At 36.6% G+C, this 22,716-nt stretch overlaps 1 protein-coding gene across 2 annotated transcripts; it reads left to right on the top strand.

Moving 5' to 3' along the window:
• The first annotated feature begins 541 nt into the window (after nucleotides 1–541).
• On the top strand, nucleotides 542–21,732 carry npdc1b (neural proliferation, differentiation and control, 1b). Of its 2 annotated transcripts, none has more exons than XM_084115689.1 (9): nucleotides 542–872; nucleotides 11,470–11,616; nucleotides 16,414–16,506; nucleotides 17,496–17,705; nucleotides 17,817–17,883; nucleotides 18,514–18,598; nucleotides 18,689–18,765; nucleotides 19,494–19,593; nucleotides 20,157–21,732. In XM_084115689.1, exons 1-9 carry the CDS (start codon nucleotides 788–790, stop codon nucleotides 20,232–20,234), a joined length of 942 nt encoding a protein of 313 aa, XP_083971815.1. In that variant the 5' UTR covers nucleotides 542–787; the 3' UTR covers nucleotides 20,235–21,732. The 2 variants fall into 2 exon arrangements, with proteins under 2 accessions (XP_083971815.1, XP_083971814.1); XM_084115688.1 differs by having other exon boundaries at nucleotides 546–872; nucleotides 16,411–16,506.
• The last annotated feature ends 984 nt before the right edge of the window (nucleotides 21,733–22,716 follow it).

Genomic DNA, 22,716 nt, shown 5'->3' with positions numbered 1-22,716 from the left:
GATCATGTGACAATTAAGACTGGTGGCTGATGAAAATTGAGCTTCGCATCACAGAAATAAATTATATTTTAAAGTATATTCAAATAGAAGACCATTATTTAAAATTTTAATACAATTTCACAATATTGCTGTTTTTTCTGTATTTTTTATCAAATAAATGCAGGCTTGATGAGTATAAGAGACTTTTTTTTCAAAAAAGTTAAAAATAGTAATGTTTCCAAACTTTCCAAAACATTTAATAGGCTATATACACACACACACACATTTGTAAATACATTTTATATCTATATTGAAAATGATCAGCTGCTTGACATATAACCTGAGAATGTTGTAACATTTTAACATTTCGCTTTAATTAACACAAATGAACGTCAACTCTTGCCTTTGGCGTTATCCCCCCACAATGTTATTATCCCCAACATGCGCCTGTTATAATGACAATTCTTTATTTTTGATGGAACCGAAAAAATATCCAGACGTGATGACGACATTGTTCTGCGTAGGCTGAGCGCTCAAGCTCGGGTATTTTCCCCGCTCGCTCGCTCACTCGCTCGCTCAGAGAGAGATCTCATCATCATTTCTCCGTCACGCAGCGCACGGGCGGGCACCAGCATCAGCATCAGCGGTGGATGCGCAGCACTGGATGATCCCGCGCACCGTAAATATATCCTGACCACTACATATTTGAGTGTCATTGTACAGAAATTACAGGCACAGGTTTCCCAAAACTGTGGGACGGGGGAATGATAAACCCCGGATCCCCCGGGCCGTTGTACTGTTCGTAAGGATGCGATCACTGAGCCGACCGTGGGCCTCGCTACTCACCGAGGCTTTCCTCATCACAACAGTCGCCGTCAGCGCTGCAATGGCAGGTAAGACACGTTTCATTCGTGCCATTGACGTGCGTCGTGATGCCAGACCGGTGTCTTGGGTTAACGGTCACTGGGTATTCATATAGCTCAAAACAGCCACATAGAGAGGATGTATGTTGTATATTTTGCTTCCTCTGTACACATGTGCACTGCAAGTGTTTGTTAAAGTCATAATTGGACTATACTGTACAAGAATGTGTTCGCTCACATTCAGCGACTAAAGGACCCTTTTAAAGGAGTTCAGGCTTAGATTCTGTTTGAATCTGTCTTTGATTTGAATGAAATATTCTGCTGTTTGAAAAAAACAATCAAAACTCAATAATGAGATGTAATAAATGTTAATGATGCAGGATGAAAGAACAACTGATCTGCTCTCTGACGCAAGTGGGATAGATATGGAACCCCTGTCATCCACATTTGTGTCCATTTTGGGAAATGGGTGCACTCATATTTAGTTTTGATGTCATGCCTATAGGCTAAATGACAGTCGTTCCTCTCCAGTTTGAGACGTGTCTCTTTGTGTCCCAATCAAAGATTTTGCGTTAATGTCCGATAGCGTCATACTGCTCACCCAGGGGCTCCTCTTTAACACTTTGTTGTTGTGTAATGGAAACTGGCAATCAGCAGTTAGGAACTCCAGACACCTCTTCTGCCACTCAGGTCTGGGCTATAAATAAGAACAATAAGAATGTAGAACATGACGGTCACTAGAGTCCCCCAAACCTATTGGGCCAAAGACACTTTCAACTCAAGGAAAAACTGAACAACAAAAGTCTTTTGTTCACTCTGCAAGACCAATTCATAACTTGTACATATTTAATTCTTGTGTATTTATTTATTTATTTAATTTTTTTGCAGCAGAATACACCACCAAAAAAGTACCATTGTATTACATGTTGTTTTGAACTAATGCGGTGGTATTCTTTGCGGAAAATTGGAGTACCATGGTATAAAATAATCATTCAGTAGTAACATACTATTAGGAGTATATAAATGTAATATATTGGTTTTCATCTGATAACAGTTTTCTTTTCTTATTTGTATCAGTTGATATTGAATATATATATATCTGCTGTTGCTATTGTGCATGCTCATTTCCCCTTATAATTATTGTCAAGACTAATAGTTTAATAACATTGTTATACGTAATCTCTAGCTAATCTCAGAATGAATCCGTTTTTCAATCTGTACATTACGATGTTGTGATGCCAAAATTCACCTATTTCTTTTTCGAATATTATCTTTCATGCAGTGTGTAATATAACTGTCTGTGAATGTAAACGGTCTGCAAAGTTGTAAAGTCGAAAGTGCACGATAAATAAAGTTATTGTCTCTCAAAAGTAAGAATCGACTCTGAACCACCTAAACGAGTCGTCCGGAGTTCTAGTCTTACTTCCGTTACCTGCAAACGTAACGTAGTAAAACATTTGCATAATACCACCTATGGTCTTCATTGCCTGTCCACGAACAACGTCTACTTTGACCCGCCCTTCAAACAGTGTTTTGTGTCGAGAAGATGCTGTGTTCTGAGCTGTGACAGCAAATATGTATTTTCACTTCCAAAGGATGAGGATGTGAATAATCAGTGGTTAGAATTAATTTTTTACAGTGATACCACAGCACTATAATCCCAACCTTTCCTGTCATTTTACTGACGACTGCTTTGTAAATCTCGGCGAGTTCAAAGCAGGATTCGCAAAACGCTTGTCCATGAAAGATTTATTTGTACATATAAGTTTATTTGAACCAACTTGCTTCTCAGAATCACAACCTGTAAGTATGATGAATAATTGATTTTTATATTTTCTATTGAGTGTATTAAATACGTAGTTTTGTGTGTTATGTTGTGTAAACCCAGTACAGTATTACTCTCTTACTCAAATAGTTCTGCTAATCAGCTGTGGGCCACTATTATCTGCAATTGTGTCAAATAATGCAGATTGTCTTACTTGGAGTAATGATAAATGTTTGTGCTTGGCTAATGTCTTTACCCGGTAGACCAATCACAACAGACTAAGCCATCTGACCAATCAGAGCATAGTAGGAGGGGTTAGGGAGACTGAATCTTAGAATTGCTTCAAACTAATCATTTGAGAATTTTTGAGAAATGAGGTGATATTAAATGCATATTATGAGAAAATTATTATTATTTTTTTTTAACCTGATACATGTAAACCTGTAGCAGGAGACACTATCTTTTTTGTGTTGCAGTATTTAGGCTTAGTCAACACATCACCAGCAAACAATCTGTCAAAAAAAGATGAAAGAAGAGAGCTGAGAGCTTAAGCTGCATAAAGTGATTTGACCATGGTGGATGATATTTAACCAGAAGCAAGGCCATTTTATGAAGGCTTTTGGAGGTTGCCAGGGCTTTGCTCACACTATATAGGAGCTGTGAAGTCGATAATTGACCATCTAATGAGAATGTTTAAGTAACCTTCAAAAATGAGCACTGCAAATGGTTCTTCTTTCAGAGAACTTGTATAGAGGCTGTTATCCAACCACAGAGAGATAATATAGATCATTCGTATGCAGAGAGAAAGGGTATAGATGTTGCTATTGCAAGAGATAGGGATGAAAAGAATATATATATATATATATATATATATATATATATATATATAGGTGACTGCCAGTTCTAGATAAGGATTTTAAGGGCTAGAATATCTGACTATTTTCACAGTATAAATATTTAAACTAAACATATTTAAAACAAGATTAATATACTTGAGAATCAAAATTCCATTGTAGAAAATTCATTACATTAAATTTTCCTACCCCATAGTTTTTCTTGTTTTACACGTAAACCTCACTAAATTATATTAAAAAAAAATGTTATTATTAATATGTGACCCTGGACCACAAAACCAGTCACATGGGTCAATTTTTTGAAATTTGAGACTTTATAAATTTGATTTTTATTCAATTTGATACATTCCATTGATGTATGGTTTGTTAGGGTAGGGCAATATTTGGTCGAGATACAACTATTTGAAAATCTGGAATCTGAGGGTGCAAAAAAATCGAAACATTGAGAAAATTGCCTTTAGAGTTGACATTTATGTTCGTGATTCTGCTGCATTCACTCACAAAAATAAATGTTTGATATATTTATGGTAGGAAATTTACAAAATATCTTCATGGAACATGATCTTTACTTAATATCCTAATGATTTTTGCCATAAAAGAAAAATCGAGAATTTTGACCTATACAATATATTGTTAGCTATTGCCACAAATATACCCTTGTGACTTGTGACAGGCTTTGTGATCCAGGGTCACATGCTAAATCATTTGCATAAGGGCTAATTTTGTTCTAGGGTTCATTTTATCTGTACTATGTGTCTATCATACACAATTTTACAGTGTATGAAATGCATTTTAGAATTGACACGTGACTCAAGGCCTTTATTTAAGCCATTAAAGACATTAAATTAAGTTATTTCTGTCTGAGTCTGTCTTCCTGATGCTTTTTGTTGATGTTGCCTCCTGTGCAAAATACTCTGATTTAATGCCTGCAGAGCACAGTCACGTCAGACCTAAGCTGCCGTGAAACAGGGTGAGATGTTTTAAGCAGCGCGTCGGCTTGACTGTAATCCTCGTGTGCTTGCGTGTGAGACTTCAAATTGTTCTGTCATTTTAATCTCACTTTAAAGCAGATGCCTAAAACCTAAAATTGACTCCAAAAAACTGTGAGAGTTAAGAGATCTGTCATCAAGTTCAGCGTCTTTCTCTCATTTTCTATAATCTTTGTGTATATTTTAACAACAGGAGTGATGTCTGGTATAATAATTCAGTTGTTCTGTCACCCTCGCTGCATTCTTTCGATGTAATAAAGGGGCACAATAGAGAGATGTGTTATTGAAACACAAAGGTTACAGCTGCCACTCGAGTTGCACATAGAAATCATCCTTCATGAATATTTTCAAGCTGTCTCTCGTCTTACGCTGCTTTCTTTCACTCTCAGATGTTATTATCTCAGATGTTATTATTCTCTCTTTTTTCTCTGTTCTCTCCTCTCTTGCGCGCTTAAATTTCTTTGTGCTCTGCTTTCTGTATTATTTGTTTTTGCTTGTCTTTTTCTGTTTTCTCTCTTTTAACTTTCAGAGACCCAATGCAGCAAAATTGCCATTTGCCAAATTGCTACATGTTTGAGTATTTAAAAAATACCTATTCTTCGCTAAATATGGGTTAACAGCAGCTCACACTCTGAAACGGACCATAGCAGCATGCTTGGCAGGGTAATATTTACAATTGGTTTCTCCCAGCATGCCACAAGTCACAAACATGGTCATTGACTATTGACACCATTGAATACATTTTTTATAATTGAAAATTTTATTAAACATCTTTCTATCTGTGCTTAAGTCAGATGTTCTCAGTGACATACACCACCCGACAGGCCGACCGGCACCCTTAGAAATGATTTGATGCAGTGCAGTGCATGTGTGAAATCTGTCTGGCTCCTTTTTGAAGGATCAATACAGTGTCTGTAGAGAGGCTGAAGTGCTGCACATGTGTCGTGTAAGGTCATGCTCACCTGAGAATACACTGTCTCCTGGTTTGAACCACGATGGTCTAGCGGTCTCTGCAGTCCATATTTCCTTGTGAACATATTCTATATTAAGCTTAGTCAAGGACAGAGAGAGATAGTTGTTTTGCATTGTTCATAAATTCACTTTTTTCTTTAATCCCATATTGGTGCTCTCTTATTGAGTCAGTAATACATACAATGATGCAAATGTCATGTTTTACTGAACATTATTGATTAATTGGATAATTTAATTTCCCCTCTAATTGACACAATGGATTTCATCTCATTACTAATTTAGAGACAAGACTGGCCACCTAAATTCTGCCCTGAACAAGACAAATGTATTCATACATGAGCACCAATTTGAGGCCAGGAAGCAGATGGTGATGTAAGAATGTGAGGTGGCTAAAAAGGAAGATTTCATTTAAATTTTTTATGTTATTCACAGTTCATTGCGACAGCAGCTGATGAAAGAATGCTATTTTTGTACGAACAATCTGAGGGGGCAGGCTCAACCAATGACATGAAAAGTGTTTGAAATTTATTTGAATCAGTACTTATTTTTGAAATTCTGTTGAAATGCTCAGTCAACATTCAAGTTCAACTTTTCATATCATAAGGAATTTAAACATACGTTTTTTTTTTTTTTTAAGAAATATAATTACTTTTTTATTCAGCAAGTATGCATTTAATTGATCAAAAGTGTCAGTAAAGACATAATGTTACAAAAGATTTCTGTTTCAATTAAATTCGGTTCAAAGAATCCTGAACAACAACAAAAATTGTGGTTTCCACAAATATATTAAGCAGCACAACAGTTCAAGGAGAAATGTTACTTGAGAACCAAATCAGCATATTAGAATGATTTCTGAAGGATCATGTGAACATGAATACAGGCGTAATGATGCTGATAATTCAGCTTTGCCATCACAGGAATAAATTACCTTTTAAAATGTTTTAAAATAGAAAACAGTTATTTTAATTGTTTTTACTTTATTTTTGATCAAATAAATGCTGCCTTGATGAACATAACAGACTTTGTAATTGTAATGTGTAACATCCCATCCTTTTTTCTCGATACATGTTTTTTTTTCTTCACTTTTCTGTACAGTACTTTAACCATTCCTTCAGTATGTGATTTTAATTCTTTAACAGTTTGCAGGGAAAAGGATTAACATTAGCATAAAACATCAAGTGGAAACAGGGAAAATACATAAATGATGAGAAGTGACTGGATTAGATTTGCCCAGTGCTCTTATGAGTCATCAATTGGACTGTTTATTTACTCGCTGTTATATTATTTTTAACATTTCAAAAATAAGTTTATTTTTGGGACATTTCACGATGAGAGAATTCAAGGCGCTCAACACCTCCAAAAAAGAGAAACTCTACCCCGCAGCTGTGTTTTTCTCTCTGTGCCCTCCTCAGTCAGCCTGTCATGTCACATAAAACACAAAGTTCTTGAGAGTGACAGCATGCAGTCCACTGTACCTCAACATAGTTTGCCATGTTTTTCAAACGCATTGAGAAGCAAGTGTACAGTTTTGAAAGACTTTCTTAGCCTGGCATGAATAAAAACATCATTCCTTTTTCTGTTGTGTTCACTGTTCACTGAATGGTGTTGCTAGGCGAATGATAATTCACAAGAATGTCAGCTGAAGTTCACTGGAAAAATAGCGGCAATATAAAAGAGATGTACGTAGATGTGTTGCAACTGTATGAAGCATTCATGGATTTGTCGGACCACCCTAAATAGACAAACATGCATAAGGTATCTTTAAAACACCGCAGGCCAAGTAGTAAGACATATATGACAAGCAACTAATAGACATGTAAATGTGCAGCATCAATGCATCATAGGACTCTATTTATTGTTCACTGATGGATAGCAACTTCATTCAGTTTGTCCACTTATTCTGAGGACCCACAGAGAATGAGTTCTGTATAAATAGCAAGTGACACGCTGAAGCTCACAAAAACACTCTGCTCTCATTAATTTTATTTAATTTTAATTTTTTATATTGTAATATTTATCATGTGGTTAAATGGTTATATTTTATTCTTGACAGATCTTTACCTTCATTCTCAAACTAGATGTACCTCTTTGGCCACATTTACATTACATGGTTCAGGTGACCCCATTTTTTCCTCCCATGATGTAGCACAGATCAGATATGACCCACGAGCGTGTAAGCAGATAAAAAAAAAAAGCATTCATATGCGGAAATAAATCGGATATGAATTGGATACGTGCATTTGCGTCTGCCATGTAAGCGGACAGATCGGATGCGGACTGTCAGTGCGAGTCGTATGTCATTGGAAAAGCGACTGTGGACACCAACCGCGATCACATGACTTTTCAATGTCTCAAAGTCTCAACCCTGCAGAGTCATGCTGAAGTTTTATGTCTTTTGAGCCTTCAGTGCGAAGATACAGCGAAAATATAGAGTACATGTGGTGTTAAAATCAATATGCCACAAACAGCTCGGCCTCATATTGTCCTTCTGTCAGAGATATTTTCAGTCTGTTTCAGTCTGTTCTGGATGAGTTAAATCTTTAATCTGAAGCAAAACCAGCATGACTGGGTCACCTTGAGGCATGTCTGAACCATGGCCAGACGCTGACACTTTCCACCCTCAGCGGAGCCGCTTTGGCCTTTGTTGGCAGGAGCAGGATGGAGTGAGAGATGATAGTGGTGCTCCATAGCAGTGATGTGTGTGTGTGCGTGCGTGTGTGTGTGTGTGTGTGCTTGGAAGTATGTATTAGATTTGCTTGCAACACAGATTACTGTGGATCTATTTCGCTTCGCTTCTAATCACATTCTTACAAAATTCCAACAGAACTTCTTATCTGGACTTAGTATCTACATATTTTAAATATTAACTAGTCAGTTGGTTGTCTGAAAGACTAATTAGCTCATCTGTATTATGAAAGCCCTGTATAATGAGTGGTTTAAAGGATGTGCTATTCTGTTCATAAACAGCTGGATGGAATGAAAACTTTTTTTTCCATGTTTATTTTTGAGGCGCAACTTGCACCGCTCAAGACTGTCAAAACAGTGTGAGTTTGTATCTATAGTATCCTTCAGTCACATGGTTTGATTAAGATGGTAACATGCAGATGCATGTTTGATAGTCATCTCCATCTCATTCGAGGAAGTGATGATTTCTTATCATGTTAAATTGATAGCTAGGGATTTTTAGACAAATGGATTGTTGTGTTCAAGAGTGATAAAGAGCAGTAAAATGTGTTTGTGCAACAGTGTAGATAAATGTGTCTGTATGTGTGATTGAGAGACTGTCGAATAAAAAACCTGATGCCCCTCTGTTAATGAGATTAAGATCTGACAAACAACAGAGAGAAGTTCGGCTTTAAACCCTCATGTCCATCTCTGCATCACCTCCAGCACAGTGACAATGTGGGATTCTGGTAAAAACCATCACTGCTGATGCTTTATAGGTTTAATGAGTCACTTCTTCACATTTACGCACTTAATGTGCAGTTCCAGTAAAAAGCAAATTGCAAGGCAATGACTGTTGTTTTGAGAATTTGTAATCAATAGCGTTTAATAATGTGAGACAGATTTATAGATGAGTCTGAAAACGATGTGGTCAGTAAAGCTTTTATTATAAATAATGACTATTAATGAGACAGTCAATAAATACATCTAGGCATGATGCACAGTTCTTTAATACTGCACTCTTTTGAGCTTCATTATTTTTTTTAAATAATACTATTTTTATAACATCTTCTCAATTGTTTGGTCAGTTTTCTTGAATCTCTCCCCTGACTCGCTCTGGTTCGGAAGAGTTCGTCTCCGCCCCCTTTTCAGCTACTGCATTGGCAGTGACTCACACCTGATTATGTCACACTTACTCTGTTGCCATAGCTGTTGTTATGGAAACAGCAGCCAAGGTTTCAGTGGCAAAGGCTTTCAGAATTAGAACTCAATAAAGAAATAAGCCACTTGAGGCTGCATTACAATGATTTTACTATGCATATATAAAGTGTTCTAATAGGCACAACATGCAATGCAATGCATGCAATGTTAAAATCACTGTAACACATGACTGTGAATTGCTTTTATTGTATTCATAAAATGGTAAGAAGAACAGGAATAGTTAGGATAGCAAAATAACTGAAGTGTCCATCTTCATCTGACAATGGCAAAAATGCTAAAGCTGATTAAAAAATTTGTTCCATTTGTTTGCCTGGTAAATGCCTGAAATCGGTTCCTAAAAATATATTTTTCAAATATTGTTTGGCGCCGATAGCCTCGTGGGCAGAGCACAGACATATAGCGCCGTTGCACTTTGGGTGACCTAGTTTGAGTCCCAGCTCTTGGACCTTTCCCGATCCTGTCCCCCCCCCCTCTCTCTCTCTCTCTCTCTCCCTCCCACTTCACTTCCTGTCTACTCACTGTCCTATCACAATAAAGGCAAAAACAGCAAAAAATAATCACACCTTGACGTGCATAAAACAGAACATAATGGGCTATTCTCAAGCTGATTTTGATATAAATTCATCTGTGCTCAATGTATTGTGTTAGGCTCTCACTATCTGTGTAAATAATAGGGCAAAAATGCATGCATGCAATTTGTTTCAAATCGGGAAGCATTTTTAAACTGCCAATAAAATGCATTTTTACTGGAAAATTAAATGTTTCATTTGTTTTTTTTATTATTATTTGATTTATGTTATGTCAGTTCACAATTAGGAAATCTAAATGTCAATGGAACTTTCAACTACATTTAAAGTTAAATGCATTATGCTTCCCATAGACTTCAGGGAGTTTGAGGAGCAGTCGCATTTCTACATACATTTCTCTATGTGTATCTCATCACACATCCGTAGATATCGCCATCCGTCCATGTTTACATTCAACATGATTAAATATCAAAATGTGCTGCACACTTGCTGCTGTTTTTAAATGTCAGTTTGTGTTTGTGCATCTGTTAAAGTTTACGCATCTGTTTATATTTTCGACCAGTTTCCCCTTTCGCTTGAGACCTGTTTTGGGGGCTGTTCACAATTCACACTGAACATGTTTGGGTTTGAACGCAGCTCAAGCATTCAGAATTCAGTGTCAGAACTACAGTAAATGTGGATGAGAAACTTTAAATAAAAGATTTGCTGTTAATATTTGATGAAGGATGAATATAATGATTATTTATTATTCATATCTCCCTGCTGAATACCAACAAAAGAATGAACAGCTGAGTTGTGTGTACCATTACAAGCTCCACCAACATTGTTTGTTAGAATGATAAAACACTTTTGGTGTTATAATGAACATTTGTTCAGTATGGATCCCTGCTGACAAACAGTGGGAGACACACAACACGACTACTTTGTTGTTTTCTGACATAATCTGATACTTGTGGGTGTTGGATCTCCTCTGCACTTTAACCTGCTGCCCCAGTTCTGCCCTCAGCTGCAGTGCCCACTTAGCACTGCTGTTTTATTCTTAAGCTCTCCTTCATAACATTAACAAGACACAATAGACTAGCTCAAAGAAAGATATGCTAACATGAGCAGGCTGATTACTGTTAGTTGTTCATCCAATTATTCTGTGTGACGAAGAGCCTTGACATGTTCTTGTTGTATCAGTGGATGCCAAACAATGTTGTGTCTAATATTTGAGGATCACTTAAGCTGCAGCTGGATTGCTTTGGGGCATTTCGAAAATAGACATACTAACTGAGAGAGTCAAGAGAATTTTGTTAATCCACTGGCATCTTTTTTTATATAATTTTAAGATAAGGTAAAGCAATATATATATATATATTTTTTTTATTATTATTATTATTATTTTTTATTATTATTATTATTATTATTTTGCAGTCATAGATTCCTGCTGCCTCTTACAAAAGTCGGATAAATAAATGTCTCAATAGACTTTATATTTAAGCAGCAGTCAGGTCACTGTGGTCAGTGGAAAAATATTGGTCATTCATGTTAGGCAATTATCACAAAATATCACAAAAAAACCCAACAAGGTCAACAGAACCTCAACGGAAAGCGGAGTGGGTCATTCATGGGTCTTTATCTTTTCTGTCTTAGTTGTGGGACATTGTCCTCGGAGTCTGGACTGTGCCCGGGAGCGACGGCACTTCTGCCAGCCTGGTTCTTCACATTGCGGCCCATGCCTAGACCCATTCATGGAGAACAAACGAGGGAAGTGTGTGGTCAGGAGAAGAAATCACTCTGGTGAGTACTGTCAACATCAGACTGAGTCGTACAAAAAGTATCTTTCAAGTCAGTTCACTTGGCAGCCGTATTTTCAACAGCTCCGGGAAGCATGCAAGACCAACTTTTATGGATAGGGAAAAACAGAAATCTGAAAAAAACTGCTTGCCTAAGTCACATTTAGATAACATTACAAATCAGCAACCAAATCTGACATTAAATGTCCCGTGAATGTAGTTTATTATGCTCAAATAGCGTTAAAAATGCGTATACTTCAGGTTGGCCCATGTGCATGTGCATTCCCAAGCACAATGTTTAAGCACACTGACGGTTTCTATGCAAACCAGAACTTCTAATGCAGTGGCTTTACCAATTTGCGATTGGCTTTTTTCTTTAGAAGGTGAGACTTATGCCGCCATATTGGTATTTAGACAGTCTTTCGTGATTTTACAGAGTATTACTGCACAGGGTTTACAGGGTTTGTGTTGGAAAATATCTTTGACTGAAAAAATCACTGCAAGTTGTTTTCAAGACTGCTACAGTGCTGATCTGATACGTAGTGGTTCAAAATGTAAGGAAGCATTTTTAGGCTTCTCCATCAATAGCTTTTGCATATGCATATGCATTGAACTGCAGTGGAAGACCTCTCACTCCTTGCAACCTTCCAGTCTGGCTTCCCTCTCCCCCTTTTCCACCCACACATTGCTGCAGAATGCAACAGGGAGGAGGGGGGCTAGTGAAATACCTCAGCCAGTCTCTTTCTACACTGCAGTGGTAGGAATTGACAAATGCTTGTGTAAACCCACTTAGCTTTAACCATACCAACAAGCAGCCTTTAGATGTAAATATCCCCAAGTGTTTCATTTTCGTTTTCAGCTTCCGGTTTGTAGCAAAAAAAAAGTTAATTTTGACCACAGCCTTGAGGATTATCGATCAGTAATTTTCCAGTGTTGCCGTAGGAGGTCAGTGCTGTTGACACCTAATCGATAGCACTCAACAGGCAGGAGCATGAACAGCACCCTTTCCTTCTCCCTCTTTTAACTCTCTCTTTCTTTTTTAAAGTTTATTTAGAAGACCTTAGAGGCATCACATATTTTTCAGAGACCCTGTTGCTCTTTGGCTTATGCCAAAGCCTTTGGGTCTCCTTTTCTAATCGTGTTTTATGCACAGACATTTTGATTATTTCAAAACTTGTGTGTGCATGGTTTCACATCAATTGATGATTGATCTATAAATTTGCATCTTAACTCTTTCCCTGCCATTGACAGGTTAACTAGTCATTTATGAGAAAACGCTTCCCAGCCAATGACATGTTTTTACGGCTTTCCATGTTATCACTGTTATAATGTGTAGGGGGCGCTATTATGCATCTCCTGAACGAGTACAATATCTCCAGATCAAAACACAGGCAAAAAAGCAGCAGAAACTAGCGATCTCATATGTAAGCAGATGCATATGAAAATAACAATAAACAGCATATAAATCAAAATGGCCTTATGTTACTCGAAAGGAATGCCGACCCAGGAAGTGCTATAGGACTGTGCAAGCTTTGGCGGTGTTTATGGACTCGATCTACTCCATCTATGTTTTGATCATCGTACTGAATCAGATCCAGAAAACGGGATTTTCTCAATTCTCAATGTTGCCTTTTTCTTTCTTTTTTTATAAAACGTACCCACGTTCCAGTGTAAAAAAAGAAGAAGAATGCATTAAGCAAGAATAAAAACAGATTTTTTTTTTTTTAAAGCAGAGGGTCTTTCTTGTGATATATCGCATGTTCAGATATTCATACAACAAAATATTCTGGGGGCCATGAAATGTTTGTGAAAATGGCCAAAAACGCCTTTTTTACAAACCGATGGCAGGGAAAGAGTTAATTATAAATGTATTAAATAAAAAATGAAATAAAACTTAAAACCGACTCAAACCACATGTACGGGTTTGCAAACGTCCTGGTGCTCTTAAAGAATGGGTTAAACTGAATTTATTTTATTTATATACTTAGATGTGTTTTTTTTTTATAAATATTATTATTATTATTTATTACAAATCAAATAAGTAATTATTCTTATTTTAGAATAACAAAAATCATGTCTATTGTATCTTGATCTGGGATAGGTGCACTAAGGTTAAGTGTTTTTTTGTTTCAGCTGGCTTTGAGATTCACACACTTGACCTTACTCAAAGATTTTGCCATGTTTGATCTCAGGAAGTGAGTGAGGAATGGCTGTACAAGAGAGGTTGTGCGGGAAGCCCTTATATGGTGATGATTAGAGCGTGTGATATGCAATTTACTAACTGCTGGTTAGTGATCCTTCACAGAATAGTCATTGACATTACAATGAGGGACATGAAAACCTTTTCAAATAAGTGGGAATACTTTTACGCAATTAGTGAATTAGGACTCTCATAAATATGCAATTACTGATTAATCATGATTCCTGTGTCAATACGTCCACACACGGGTTTACATACAAATACAGCCGTACAGGAGTACACATGGCTAGTGTCACAGTCTGGTCCAACGATGAGGAAGACGGATCCGAAAAAGTTCAATAACATAAAGTATTTATTAAATAAAACAGAAACAAGTAATCCACAGAAGAGAATGATCAGCGTAACAGCATGTAAAACACAACAATACCAGACAAAGCCTGAGAACTAATGAGGAACTTAAATGATGAACCAAATGCAGACAGATGTGCTCATTAAATGTAAGTCCATGACAACTGATAAATGGCGGGAAACTAGAACAAAGGAAAGAGGTAACAATAAATGACAAACTAAAAACCCATAAAAACGAAACCAAAGCTAAACTGAACATAATGGTGACAGCTATGAGACCCAATAGCAATGTTTCCATCACCCTGTTTTAATGCGCATTTTGAAGTATCGCATCAGAAACGAGTGATGGAAACGCCAAGTTTAGAGGGAAAAATCCCTTAATTAACAAAAAAGTTTTTACGCTCACTTGAGGTGGTTTTTGACTTTTGCGAAAAAGGGTAAATGTGAATAATGGTTGATGGAAATGCATTTACAGAATAAATTCTGACAAAGTGAACTTTAAACCCACGAGACTAATCGTCTGTTTCCACTGATGGTGTTTTATTTAATGTTGATTACTAGGTTACCAATACCATCGTCATCTGCTAGAACAACTTGATGGAAATGCACCTTATACCTTTTTATATATATATGTATATATATATATATATATATATATATAGTTTTTGCAAACTTTGAAAAGATTTGCTTTACGTTTGGATGGAAACCTAGATACTGTCTTTTAACTTACTAAGAGCTCTAATTGCACATAGTTCTTCAGTTATGTTGCATTCAATAAATAATTGTATGATTCACTATTTACATAGAACATAGAGTTCAGTTTAGAGGCTTTTCTGTAAAAAGCAAGTGGCTGATTTCAGTTTTATTAGTGTAGTTTTTTTTAATTTATGTGTTTAATTATGTGCTTGTTAATGCATTTAATTATGCAAGTATACACTTTTGGAGCTTTCTATTTGAAATGCAGATTATCTAGTCTGTATAGGCCTATTAATGAAATTCCAAGGTCACTAGACAAAAATGCATCCCTTAAATGTGTAGTCCACGTCAAACTAAAGCTGTTTTTTTCCATGTTATTTGGAGTGGAAAATATATAATCTGACACTATTAAGTAAATTTATCTCGCTCTGGTAAGAATAGAACATTCATGGTTGGCTTAAGCATCTTTTTCTCTCTCACATACACAAACACATACACACCCTCTCTCTCTCTCAAACACTCAATCTGTCATTTCTCTTATTCTGCTTGTGAAGTTGTTGCTCTTGGCACTTTCCCAGTTGTTGCTGTGGTGACGGATTTCATTCATGAATCTGTGGAGTCCCCTCCCCCTATCTCTCCCTGCCCCTGCCTGTACGCCCTACTGCCCACATACGCATAGCAGCACCACACAACAAACCAACTGACCAAATCCACCTACAGTACACACACTGCAGTATACACACACACATGCACACGCAGCTAACACGATATTACACAAGCTCATAAACACTTAAGCACACACATTTTTGGTTTGTGTCACGATGAATAATTTTTAAATGCACATAAATATGTGTGCTATGAGTACAGCATACACATTCCACCCAATGGAATACAAACTATGCCAAGATGGCATATTCCTTGGTGCATTATTATTAAATTTACCTTATCAGAAGTTGCCACTTTAGTTAGTTCTGTAACTGACCTGTTACTGTTTTCTAGCTCAGAGCAACAGCTTTAACTCTAACATAACTTGGAAGTAGGCTATATGGACACTGTTCAATGTGCGTTCGAAAGTTTGGGGTCTGTAATTTTTATTTATTTATTATTATTCAGTAAGGTTGCATTCAATTGAAAAAAGTGACAGTAAATAAATTTTTAATGTTACAAAAGATTTCTATTTCACAAAAAAATACTTCCATAAAAATATTAATCAGCACAACTGTTTTCAACATTGATAGCAGTAAATCAGCATATTAGAATGAGTTTTGCATTCACTGAAATATATTATATTTTAAAACCGAAAACCGTTAATATATTATATATTATATTATTAATAACCATAATATTTTATAATATTACTGTTTTCACTGTTGATCAAATAAATACAGCCTTGGAGAGCATAAGAGACTTCTTTCAAAAACATTAGAAAATTACAGACCCAAACTTTTGAATGCTAGTGTAAGTACTGCAAATTTTCCATTATTCTTTCTCTTCATCCTCCCTCTCTCTCCCTTTGTGACTCTCATGTTTCTCTTTCACTCTTTCTTTCCCAAGCAGCCAAGGTCAACCATCTCCCAGAGCTGGATGAAGAGATAGACATTCTGTCCTCCATCATCAGCAGACACAGAGAATCAGAGATGAAGCACTTAGGTAAGACATGTGGATCCCACTATTCAAGGGGGGATCAGTGGGATAGTTCACCCAAAAATGAAAATTATGTTATCATTTACTCACCCTCATGTCATTCCAAACCTGTATGACTTACTTTCTTCTGTGAAACATAAAAGGACAAAGGACATACAAGCTCAGACAGCGAACATGACTGTCAGGTCCATATTACTTGTGCACTATATTCCAGATTTTCTGAATCCATACAAAAGCTTTCTGTGAGGAACAAATTTCAGTCTTTATATTCAAACTGACACACTGCAGTTCACGTCACACACACGAGAAGTAATGGTGTTTGGTGCTGATGATGTCATGTCAGGTCTGCCATGAATCATCTAAAAGCCTCGGGACTACAGATGAAAATTAGCATCTATGCTATAATCTGGCTCATTTACAGTCTGTACAGAAGTGTAAGATTGTTCATTAATGTGCACTGTCCCGAATAAATAAATAAAAGAAAAGAAAATAAATATTTGGTGAAGATTATCAGTGAATAATGACTTTATTTTTGCTCTATTCCTCACAAAAATCTATTGTATGGCTTCAAAAGATAATATTTATGTACGTCTACATGTATGGTCTTTATTTTTCTCTATTTTGGAGCTTGACAGCTGCGGACTCTTTTGTATGGGAAAAAAAGGTACATAAAATGTCACCTTTTGTGTCTCACAGAAAAATAATATCATGTCGATTACAACAAAATTACGGTGAGAAAATAACAAAATGAATTGTTTTGGTAAACTGTCCCTTTAAAAGAGTGCTGCCATAATTTGGCACCCTCTTATCTAAATTTGAGGTATTTCTTATGGACGGGTGTTTCCGCCAAAAAATCCTGATTATTAATTACCTGTTTTATTTTTTGTATTCTGTTGCGGAAACAAGGCTTCCATACTTTCTTGAACATTGTTAATTCAGTACTTTCCATTCAGACTTGACAGTTTTTCTTTTTGTATTTTCCTTATGTTCTTCAGCCCCCTCTCCAGCTGCTCCCAAAGTCCCTGAAGATTCCTGGCCGAGCAGTCATCACAGAGCAGAAGCATCTTCTACCTCTGCTACATCAGAACAGCCTCTGACAAGTGTCCTGACCACTGCCTCCTCCACCACCAGCCCAGCCTCACACGCTCCTGTGCACAGCGCCCCCTTTATCATCCCGTACCCCTCTGAGGACCACTCCTTCATCAGTGAGTTATATCTTGTTTGTTGATGTTTATAAAGATATAAGAGTTTGTGGACCTTCCTTTTCCTTCTATACCTTTTTCATGACATACTCCTTTTTGTTTTTTCTCCTTTAGTATTTTTGGGTGTGTTTCTCATGGTGGGCTCTGTAGCTATGGTCTTGACAGGAGTGTGTTGGGTCAGGTGAGATTTTGCATGATTTACATGCCAGTCTGACTTATATTTTGGACTTTCTCAGTAATGAACTTAAAAAACCTGTAAGAGAAAGATTGTACAGCTCTAATGTACATTTTAGTGCATTAGCCTATACACTACCGTTCACATTTTTTTAAAAGAAATTGCTACTTTTATTCAGCAAGGATGCAATAAATTGATCAGAAATGACAGTAAAGACATTTATAATGTTAATAAAGTTTTCTATTCCTAATAAATGCTCACGGTTTCCACAATGTATCACGTATCCACAAAATAAGCAGCTTGACTGTTTTCAACTTTGATAATAAGAAGAAATGTTTCTTGAACACTAAATCAGCATATTAAAATTGTTTCTGAAGGATCACGTGACAAAAAGGGGAAAAAAGACAAATTCAGCTTTGCCATCACAAGAATAAATTGCATTTTAAAAAATATATTAAAATAGAAAACAGTTACAGTTAAGTGTGTGAATCTCAAACAGTTTACAGTATTTTAAATCTAATAATTGCAGCCTTGGTGAATATAAGACACTTCTTTTAACAACACAAAATGACTCCAAGCTTTTGAATGGTTGAGTTGATGAACTCTTGCAACTGACGCTGTCATCTTTCTTCTTAGGATGCAGAGAGGCAATCGTCTGGCCCAGAAGGTCGATTATCCTGCTTTTGGGTTGATGGGTCCAAATTCTTATGATAGTGGCATGGTGAGTAGAGCATATGTACACATAAAAAACAAAGTGACATCCAGGCATGTGTCTTATTGTTCACACGCTCTTCTATTATTCTAATATTAGACTGGAGATAAAACACTTGCCCAGAGTGCCCAGATGTACCACTTTCAGCTTCAGAAGCAGCAAATGATGTCACTCAAGTGAGTAGTCAGCAAATAGCATTAATAAACTTCTGTCTCATTAACTGCCTATCAACATTTCCCACCAATACTCAGCTTGCCTGTTTTAGAGAATGATAATAAAGTTAATAAGAAATGTTACGTAAGCACCAAATACAACATATAAGAATGATTTCTGAATGATCATGTGACACTGAAGACTGGAGTAATGCCTGCTGAAAATTCATCCTTGCCATCACAAGAATAAATTTAAATTAAAAATATATTTAAAATAGAAGTTGTTATTAATATTAGTAATAATATTTCACAATGTTGGTGTTTTAACTGTATTTGTGAACCAACAATTGCAACCTTGATGAGCATAAGAGACTTTTTTCAAAAATATAAAAAATTCTTAACGTCCCCAAACTTTTGAATGGTTGGACAATATATATGTTCTTCATCTACTCCATCTAAATTTGAAAGCAGAAAACAATACTTCTATACCACAATCATTTAACACATGTAGGCTTATAAACCATTGTAATATTATAAATCATACACGCCCAACTTTCTTGTAAAGAAATAAAATGGAAAATATAATTTAACAAATAATAAAGAAACAATTTTTGTTGTTGTTGTTATTTTATGTGTATATTTTAAAAATAGGTAGGACTGAATAGGTAAAATAAAATAAAATAAATGGTATTATTTACAATTTTATTCACAACTTAGTGGCATGGCTTCTGTGTCTTGTTATCCTCATGCAGACAGCGGAGTGATTCCAAGATTCCAGAGTCGGGAGCCACTTCGGATGAGGAAAATGAAGATGGAGACTTCACTGTGTATGAGTGCCCTGGACTTGCCCCAGTAAGAGAGCAATGCTTAATTATTCTTAATGTGTGACAGATTGCATCTATAGCCGCTTTTCAACCTTCAGGCCGAACGGTTCTAAGAACAGTAAGGAAGGTTTGTATTTCTACCGTGCTGGTAGAATGCGTATAGTGACGTCGCAACTCAGGATCGGTCTCTTGTCTGTTGCCTGGCTACCAGTTTCTCTGTAGCTGAATGAATGATGAAACTAAAAGAAATATCTGATCATCCTCCATAACAGTCGCTATTGACATCTCATATTGTCTGTAAACACACAAAATTACACTTGAAGCAAAATTACATTCCAAAGATCGGCCGTTATCCATACCGGCTGGGCCGGATCGGCACGGAATGGAACGGTTAAGCAGAGTACGCTTTGGCCCGACGGTGTAAAAACGGCTTATGTTTGTTGTGTTTGCGTATGAGAGAGATCTTCACTAACACTATCATGAATCATGCCTCCTGCAGGTGTAATGGATGGTAGTATATGTCACCCACAATGCTGCAGTATGAGGACTCCCATAGTGACGTGGTGTTTGAACGTTTCTTTTTCTTTCCAGACCGGGGAAATGGAAGTGAAGAATCCACTGTTCGATGACTCCACCTTTCATCTTCACCTGCAGAAGAGTTACAACTAAATGCGAGAACTCAGAGGACGCATCGCGTCACGCACAAAAAAAACAACACGCATGAATTCACAATTGTGTGCTTTCCTCATCTGATCCATTCAGGCAAGGTCACGAAGGTCATTTGCTCTTGCATCGTGGTTCGTATGGACATTTGAGGGCAGTTTTTCTTTTTTTTGTGTGCTGTCAAATACAAGATGGCAGCCTCTATCCGTGAGCGAGCTGAAACAGAATGCATTGAAACACTGTCAGAAATAATTTGCTTTGTTAAATTGATTCACACGTACACAAGCATCCTTTCTGAAGACCAGCCCCTTTGGACCAGGACACTGCGCTCTAGAACCTTTCAGTGTAATGGCAGATGTGTAAAACATTGCATGGGATTTCTGACGAAGAGTTACACCCATCCTATATAATCATGCACAGTTCGTGTCTCTTTCCTTAAGTCTTCTAGACCTGTTTGATAGTAATGTCCGCTATAAATACAAGGGACTGGGCGTCCTCTGTGCTCTCAAAAAGCTTGAACGTGTTCTTGATACCGGCTCAAGACTCACTTAATATCAGGTCATTGCTGAGTTCTGTTATGACGTCTTCTGTAGTATATTGTGAATACTGTGCAATGGAAAGGAATCTTGTTTATAGAATTACTCGTTTGAACATACCTTGCCTGCAAACACTAGTCATATTTAGAATGGACGTGGAAGATGAAGCCCCTTGAGGAGCAACGTAAATTATACAATTAGCATATTTTATGTTTTCTTCTACCAAATTTGTCTGTGACTGTATTTTTTAAAATACCAATGGTGGTTTTACTATTTTTTTATAATTGTGCTCACAAGATTAACCCTAAATGATATTATGTAGCCTCTGTATAATCAGAATGGTCCTACTATGCATGATTTGAAGCTGTGTAAAAATGAAGAAAGTCAGTGTGCAGTTCTGGTTCATTTATGGAACATAAACACATATGAAATTGGATTTTTTAAATCAAACCCAGCCAAAAAAGACCTGATTCGCAGCGTAACACACTGTATATAGCTGCTATTGTGTACAGGCCAGGATTCTCTGATCTAAATCACTAACGGTGACGTGATATAGTTTGATTCTAGAGCGTGTCGCTCGCTGTTGTTTCTCAGGAAACCTGCCAACAGTAGCCAGTTTCTGTACAGAATTTTCTGTCATTTCTGCAGGGGATCCCTTCAGGTTCCTCTATATCTTGTACCTTTGAATCTTCTAGTCAAAAACTGCGACAGTGTCGTCAGTCTATCAATGTTGCATTAAAGCAAAGCAAAGCCACTTAAAATTAGAAATGCTTTAGGTCTAGTGCCTGCTCTAACAACTGTCTGTTCTATTAGACAGTAATTGTGGGGATGCTAACTTTGACATGACCTACAGTTTTCCACACAAAAAAAACATTGGTCCACTGAAACTTTTTCAGCTACTGAGATGCCTGACATGCATGTAAAGATTGAATATATAAAGAGGAAATAAATATTTATATCAGCTCAAATAGTGTCCCGTCTTCACTGATATCAAACCTACCAGATGTTTTGTGTACATGTAAAAACATTTACAGACAAACAACATGAGACACCTGAAACATAAAAATGAGTTTATTTTATGTGCCTTTTTCAAAGGGCATTTCAGTATAAGGCAATTCAACCTGTATACATAAGTCTTTATTAAATGATTTACAGTGTTTACATATTCTGACTTTATGTAGACAGTAATATGCTAGCATACACTTTTAAGCAATAGCTGTGCTCATCATTTGTACAAACTCCAGAAGGTCAGCAAAACAATTTGATAAATAATGGCTATTTAATGTCACTTGTGATATTTTGAATGTCATGTCATTGCTTTTCCACTGGGTTGACAATTTTTTCCATGAAAATGACGTTGTAATTTACCGGGTCGACAATAAAGATAATGAATGGACGATCGAATCTGTAAACTGGTCATTTACTGCGGGATAAATCTATTCCAAAGTCTAGCCTTTCTATTCCTTCCTCATCTACATCAAACGTATTTCAAATAAAAGTGAATGTATTTAAAAATAGGCTCTAAATGAATTTAACATTACATTTACAAATTCACTTTTTTCAACTGCAACTTTCAGCTGCTCCATCTTCTCAAAGAACTCAGGAAGTGGTTTTGATTTGTCGCTTACATACACCTCCATGTCCACCCTTCTTTTTGAAGGTATTTTGCACTTCTTCAGTGTTGAAGATGGAGCTGTCATGGCCGAAGCTCCTGAGAAGCTGCTGTTCAAATTATAGTTTTCAAATAGTAGCAAATTTTCATTTAATTTATTATATTGAAAATACATTACAGTTACATGAGAACAAAATAAGAAGGCTTACTTACTTGCACTCACAATGCCTGTCCTCGAGCTGAGCCTTGTTATCTGATCTTATCAGAAAATACCTGAGAGATTGTGAACAAACATAAATTATTAACAAACAATAGTATAAAATGTTGTAATCAAGAGTCA

Source organism: Abramis brama (genome assembly GCF_963993115.1).
Source record: "Abramis brama genome assembly, chromosome: 5".
NCBI classification, from domain to species: domain Eukaryota; kingdom Metazoa; phylum Chordata; class Actinopteri; order Cypriniformes; family Leuciscidae; genus Abramis; species Abramis brama.
Note: the sequence above shows the minus strand (reverse complement) of the source record. Positions and strands in the feature narration are given on the sequence as shown.